Below are 7534 nucleotides of genomic sequence, written 5' to 3' on the forward strand. Positions count from 1 at the left end.
TAAATAGGAGAAAGTCAATTATCAGGTCCTGAGATTGTGCAAGAGACCACTGACAAGATAACTCAAATTAAAGAAAGATTGAAAACGGCTAGAGATCGCCAGAAGAGTTATGCAGACAATCGACGCAAGTCACTAGAATTTCAAATCGGTGACAAGGTACTCTTAAAAGTTTCTCCTTGGAAAGGAGTAGTGCGATTGGGAAAAAAAGGGAAATTAAGTCCAAGGTACATAGGACCATTCCCAGTAATCCAGGAAATAGGACCAGTTGCTTATCGTTTACAACTACCAGAAGAGTTAGCTGGGGTACAAGATGTGTTTCACGTATCCAATCTCAAGAAATGTTTATCATAACGAATCACTGGTAGTCCCTCTCCAAGATGTGCAAGTAAATGAAAAGTTGAAGTTTGTTGAAAAACCACTTCAAATAGAAGATAGAAAGATCAAGTTTCTCAAGCACAAACGACTGGTGCTGGTCAAGGTCAAGTGGGATTCGAAGAGAGGACCTGAATATACTTGGGAGCTAGAATCGGAGATGAAGCGAAAGTATCCTCACTTATTTCAATAAATCTCGAGGACGCGATTCTAAATAAGGTGGGGAAGATGTAAGGACTGCAAAAATGTCCCTAAACGACTCGTAAGTGAAAACCCGGACCCCTGAAACCCTAATCCATAACAAAAAAAATCAAGAAAAGCAGATTTTTGGTCTTCATGCGGGCCGCGTAAGACACAAGGGGTGTCTACGCGGGTCGCGACAACTCATTAAATCTCCGGAGATGCCAACAGGCCACGTGTCGCACACGTGGCAGCCCTAGGTGTAACACGCTAGCCCTAATCTACGAATAGGTGCCCCTCGCGGTCTGCGTAAGGTTTAGCCTATGGCTCACGCGGGCCGCGAGAGCCCCATATTTCAGCTATAAATAGCTTGGCTCCTGAGCAGTCCTCTAGTGTCGACGAAAACTTTCAAAAACGAAGTTATACTGCTCAAAACTATAATTTTCATATAGTGAGGTGCTGCCACGATACCGGGTATTAACTCGATCGCTGCTACGATTCAATATCCCATCAATTGAAACTATCCAATGGATGTTTAAGTGCTGCCCGCATTAGGGTTATACTTTGTCATTTGTCGTAAGTTCGATGGATGTTTAGTATGGCACTTTGTCATTCGTTGTGAGGGTTGTATCTCGTGAGTTATCGTAAATGCTGTATTAGTTACTAACCTAGTTCGTGTGCATTGTTATTTAAATTAGGTTATCAGGATTATCAGTAGGCTAAACCCTGCCCGTATAAACTTGCAATGTGAGTCATTCTCTTTTTGTCAGTTTTGTTTTACAATACTCCAAATTATTTTCAAAAGTTATAATTACAGGGATTAAGTCGTGGTTATCTTGAATCACTGGCTAGTGGGGTATTGTGCACATTACTAATTTCTCACAATTAGGCTAATAAATCCTAACAGTGATAATCGTCACTACTTGGGTGAAAGGACCCAATAGTGGCATGACCATCGTCACCAGGAGGTGACACAGCGCCAGATAAAAAAAATAAGATAGAAGCCATTGTAATCGCTCTTATGCTGTAATTTATAACTATGTGTCATTTCATCAAATGGAGTGATTCACCAGTATTTCCCCGCTGACAAAATATTTACAAAACATGTTTCAGGTGATCTACTGTGAATCAAGAAAAGGTGCTACGGAGCACCCACAAGCTTGAAGTAGTGGCTTAAATAAATAAATAAACATGTTTTGTAAAATAAGGGAATTCATGTGAAATTCCTCTATTGTAAATTACAGGGTTTATCCCAAATTATGAAATAAAATAATAATCGGGCATTTTCAAGTTTAAACGATCCTGCTAGACTTCCGCTGTACCACAGGTTTCTGTCCCGCGGCTCCTAGACCGGGTCAAACCGGGCGCGGGGGCCGTGACAGTCGGCGGCAGTAAACGGTGGTGCCAGTTGATGTTTCAAGCATGTTGATGTTTCAAACAGGAAACCCTTGTTTACGTTCAGATCTAATCTCCCCTAAACCCTTGTTTATGTTCAGATCTAATCTCCCCTAAACCAAAACCAGATCTGCTGGAGAACCCCCAAACCAGATCTGAAGATTAGGAACAACTTCGGACCTGATCGTACCAACTCCGGCCCTCATCACACCACTCCGGCCACCTCCACTAACGAAGCCCCTTGTCTCCGGCGATTTAGGGGTATGGTTTACGGTGCTGTAACAAATAGATACATGTGGTGGTTTTTGTTTTTGTTTTTTTTTTTTTGGCAACACTAAATCTTAGTTCTGGTGGTCCATACCAAAATGACTCTCAGCCCCCACACAAAAATTATAGGGGGTTCACAACTAACATGTACGTACATGTGTTTCAATGCTTTGTTTTGTTGATTTTATTAGTCTCCTAGAGTTGGCTTATTTTACCCATTTATTACAAATTTGTATTTATCTTTTTTTACATACATGTGTGTTAGAATAAACATAAAATTGTTCGGGGACAGGTTTTTTTTTGTGTAATCGTTGTATGTTGTAGTTGTAAATAACGATTGCTTATTATAAAAGTCGATGTAAGAGTATTTCATAAAATTGTTCGGGGACGTTTTTTTTCTGGGTGATTTCGTTTTGCGTAAAAAAGTTTTTGTAAAAAAAACGTAAAAAGTTTTTAACGTAAAACGTAAAAAGTTTAATATAAAACGCAAAAAGTAACTTTTTAACATAAAACGTAAAAAGTTTTTAACGTAAAACGTAAAAAGTTTAATGTAAAACGTTAAATTTTTAACGTAAAAAGTAAAACGTAAAAAGTTTTATGTAAAATGTAAAAAGTTTAACGTAAAACGTAAAAAGTTTAAAAAGTTTAACGTAAAACGTAAACTTTTTAACGTAAAACGTAAACTTTTATGTAAAAACTATTTAACGTAAAACGCAAAAATTTTTCTACGTAAATTGTAAAACGTAAAAAACCGTGTGATAAAACGGCGCCTAAACAAGGGGCGTGAGTACGGGGCATAAAAACGCCGAGAAAAAACGGGACGTAAAAAACGTCGCGTTAAACGGGACGTAAAAAACGGCGCGTTAAAAAAACGATACTTGAAAAAGCCGAGCGTAAAAAACGGCGTGCAAAAACGACGCGTTGAAAAACGATGCGTGAAAAAGCCGGGCGTAAAAACGGTGTGCAAAAACCGGCGCACAAAAAAATTGTTTTGTTAAAAAAATATGAATTTAAAATGTTTTTAATAAAAAAATTCTGTTTAAAACATAAAAAGTAATATAATAAAACAAAAAAAAAAGTAATAAAAAATAATAAAGACAAAAAGACAAAAAAAGTAATTTTACTAAACTACCCTTTTAGATTAAAATATTAAAGACATAATAATACAAAATGTATTTAATATTAATTTTAGTTATTTTTAATCTCATCCATCCATCTTGTTGATCTAATGGCTAGAAAGTGGTTCTCTTGGTTTTTACAACTAGATGTGGTTTTTCATTTTAGCGCTCCCCTTTGCGAGAACCATCTTTATTGCGAGAACCTCGAGAACTAATGTGAACACAACCTAAAATAGCTTAAAAAAACCTAACCCCCACCCAAAAAAAAACCTAAACCCCCCTCCCCCACCCCCCAAAAACCTAAACACCCCCCCCCCCCCCCCGCTAAAATGCTAAAAACTAAACCCACAAAAAACCTAAAAAACAGAAAAACACAAAAAAAAATATTTTTTTAATATTTTTTACATTAAAATCGCTACTTTTAGTAGCAAAAAAAAATTGGCTACTAAAAGTAGCCATTTTTTTATAAAAAAATATTTAAAAAATTTATTTTTTGTGTGTTTTTAAGTTATTTTTAGGTATTTTTGGTTGTGTGTTCACATTGGTTCTCGCGGTTCTCGCAATAAAGGGTGGTTCCTAACGGATCCTTCTCCTATATATATATATATATATATATATATATATATATATATATATATATATATATATATATATATATATGGGGAGATTCATTTGAGAAGAAAATTAAATTGAGAAGAAAAAGAACAAAGGGTACAATTGTAAAACATTAAATAGTTTTTCTCTTATCTTATTTATTATTACCTTTGATTAATTAGTTAGTCATAAAGACTATCATCCTCCACATTATAATTTTTGCATACACACATCAAAATTTATCCTACACATATTTAACTTTATCCTACACACATCGTAATTTATCCTACACTTTAAATTAATTTATTTTCTTTGAAAAAATATATTTTGTGAAAATAAATTATAAATTTAATGTAGTTAACTATTAAAAAGGAAGACTACCAATAAATGATCTATTTAAGTTTTACCAATATACCCTTACACTAATATTAAACACATAAATTAAATGAAGTAAAATGAATGATTCTTATTGGTTGAAATTTTTTATTTTTTATTCTTACAAAAATCTTCTCATTTGAAACCTCTACTATATTTAATGCGGTTAGATATCGCTCGGAAAGGAGGAACTCCAAATTCAATATGTGTTTCTTAAAAATAGGATTATTTAAAATGGATTTGGAGATACAAGACTGAGCCGGAATCTTTGTGGAGGAAAACTATAGATGCCATACATGGGTCGGTGCGTAGATGGGAGATTGTTCCATTTAATAAGGCAATAACGGGGGTTTAGAAGAATCTTAGTTTCTTTGGAACAAAGGTTAGGTGGAGGGAATTGGTTTGGATCGCATGTTGCTAGGCAAAGTCGGTAATGGTAGACAAATTCGCTTTTGGCTTGATTACTGGTGTGGTGATGAGCCGTTAAAGTATAAGTTCTCAAACTTGTTTAGGCTCGAAAAAGATAAGATGTGTAAAGTGGTTGATCGATGCGTGAAGGTTGGTGAGGTTTACGTTTTGTCATGGCATTGGAATAAAATGCCGGCCTCTGAAAGTGAGATAAAGGAAAAGCAGGAGTGCGAGAGGCTTTTGGAAGGAAGCTTGCTTAACAGTCTTCAAGATACATGGAAATGGAGATATAATAATGAAGTTACTTTCTCGGTTTCCTCGGCTAAAGAATGGTTAATGGGTAAATGTGATATTAGCAGAAGGTTTATTTTTAGATGGTGTAAATGGATTCTGAACAAGTGTAACATTTTTATGTGGCGAGCTGAAATGGATAGGTTACCGACTAAGGTTGCGTTACAAAGGAGGAACATGATAGGAGAAGATTGTGTTTGTAGGTTGTGTGAGGATGGAGAGGAAACCTCAGAGCATTTGTTTACGACTTGTGGTCTAGTGGCCGGGGTGTGTCATTCGATCTACAAGCAGTGTGGTATCCCGAGTATTTTCGCGTTTTCGGTTAAAGACCTATTAGAGATACATAAAAACAGTCCCGCAAGCCCTTTGAAGAAGATGATTTTACAAGGGATTATTATCATAACATCACATGTTGGAGAATTTGGAAGTGGAGAAATGAGACGATCTTTCAAAACAGACGAGCTAAGGTTGTAGAGATTGTGTCCGATGTCAAAGTTATTGGTTTCTTGTGGTATAGATACAGGTTTAAAAAGGAGACTATAGGATGGGATAAATGGTGTAATTTCAAGTTGATGTAAGTTGTTTTTGGGTCGCTATCTCCGCCTTGGAGGTAGTCGTCCTTGGTGTTTTATGAAAGTTTATCCTTCAAAAAAAAAATAGTAACACATTGTTGAAATCATGGGAAATGTAACAAATAATAATGATATAATGTAGGAAATATAGAAACTAATTACATTTAGAATCTTTCCATCATAATCCGATTTTGTTATATTACATATCCATCTTAAATGGTTAGGGCAAAATTATCGTTGTCATCACACTGGTCTCCACATCCACAGCTCCGACATTGTCGTTGTCATTGGCCACACCACCAGCTCCGCCGCCGCCAAGGTGAGTTGTTATTACACCTCAATATCCGAAAATGCACGTGCCTATATAACTAATAAGTGTAAAAAGGAATTTAGTTAAGGCACCATTTGTGCACCAAAGAAAAAGCTCTCTAGAAACCAAAAGTCGCCGGTCATCTGAAACTCGCCGAAGGCTCGACGAAGGGTGTCTGCCGGGATAGCGTGCGAGGTCGCCGGAGTATTTTGGCTTGACCTTTCCTTCTATCTTGTTTTTCTCCTCTTCCATTCGCTGAAAGGAGTTTCGCCAGACTTTGAGAGCAGATAAACAGTGAAATCAAAAGTCGCCGGTTATCTGAAACTCGCCGGAGGCTCGACGAAGGGGTGTCTGCCGGGATAGCGTGCGAGGTCGCCGGACTAGTTTGGCTTGACCTTTCCTTCTATCTTGCTTTTCTCCTCTTCCATTCGCCGAAAGGAGTTTCGCAGAACTTCAGGAGAAGATAAAAAGTCGCCGCCACATCTGATCTTTAACTGGATAGGGATAATGGAGAGAGAAGGGACGAGTAGAAAGGAGAAAAAAGTTTGGCAAGTGAAGGAAGATAGAAAGGAAACCGGAGAAGAAGAGAATCCATGGACCGACGTACTAGTGAGAGGTGGCAATCAATATACGAGTGAAAAAGCAACAACCTTCTATGTGACGAATTTACCAGAATGGACTACAGGAAGAGACTTATGGGTTGAATGTCAGCCTTGCGGAGTCATATGCGATGCAGTTGTTCCGAAGAGAAGAGACTATGCAGGGAGGGTGTTCGGCTTTGTCAGGTTCAAGAGAATAAAGGATCAAAACAAACTACTGCAAGCATTGAATAATGTGTGGATAGGGAACAAAAAGATAAAAGTCAATGTGTCCAAGTTTTTGAAGGAACAAAAAAAAGAGGATAAAGGAAAGAAGGGGCAATACTACGAAGGTCCAGGATATAATACAAAAGGAAGAGGAGAAACGGAGAACAGACAATTGAAAGACAATTATGGGAAAGAAAACAAAAGCTACAAACCCATCAACTTTAACAAAGAACAGGTCTCTTATATGGATATACTGACTGGGAATAAGAAATACGAAGGTTTAGGAAAAAAGATCCAGTTTTCAGGAGAAGAGACGGAATTGAGCAAAGTACTAAAGAAGAGGTCGTTGATTGCAGAGGTTAGAGATATGGAAAGGTTGAAAACATTGGGAGAAGCATTACAGGAAATTTTTCCTAATACAATGGATATTAGATACTTGGGGGGAGTGAAATTCCTAATTACGTTTGGCTCACAGGCAGAAGCAGAGGATTTCAGAATCAGCTTCAAGGAAAGTCAGGAAGAATTGTTTTCAGAGGTATGGGAATGGAAAGGAGAACCAATAAATTTTGAAAGACTAGCGTGGATCAAAGTGGTCGGTATTCCAATAATGTTGTGGAGCAGATAGATAGGAGAAAAAATTGGGAGAGCAGTCGGGAAGGTAGTGTACCAAGATAAAATGAACCTGAACAGTGGAAACTTGAACCAGGCGAGGCTGGGGGTATTAGTGAATACCGGAAAAGAAATTAAAGAAGAAGTTAAAGTAATTTTTAGGGGCCAGGAATACACAGTTTGGATCTCGGAGCTTTCACATGGGCACCGGAATTTATTCCGGGGAGATATTTGATT

The 7534-nt window shown here is 37.3% G+C and overlaps 1 protein-coding gene across 1 annotated transcript; it reads left to right on the forward strand.

The window, feature by feature from the left end:
- Positions 1–6389: 6389 nt before the first annotated feature.
- Positions 6390–7313, forward strand: LOC110884112. Its single transcript, XM_022131813.1, has one exon. It carries the CDS (start codon positions 6390–6392, stop codon positions 7311–7313), a length of 924 nt encoding a protein of 307 aa, XP_021987505.1.
- The last annotated feature ends 221 nt before the right edge of the window (positions 7314–7534 follow it).

Source organism: Helianthus annuus, chromosome 1 (genome assembly GCF_002127325.2).
Source record: "Helianthus annuus cultivar XRQ/B chromosome 1, HanXRQr2.0-SUNRISE, whole genome shotgun sequence".
Taxonomy (NCBI): Eukaryota; Viridiplantae; Streptophyta; class Magnoliopsida; order Asterales; family Asteraceae; genus Helianthus; species Helianthus annuus.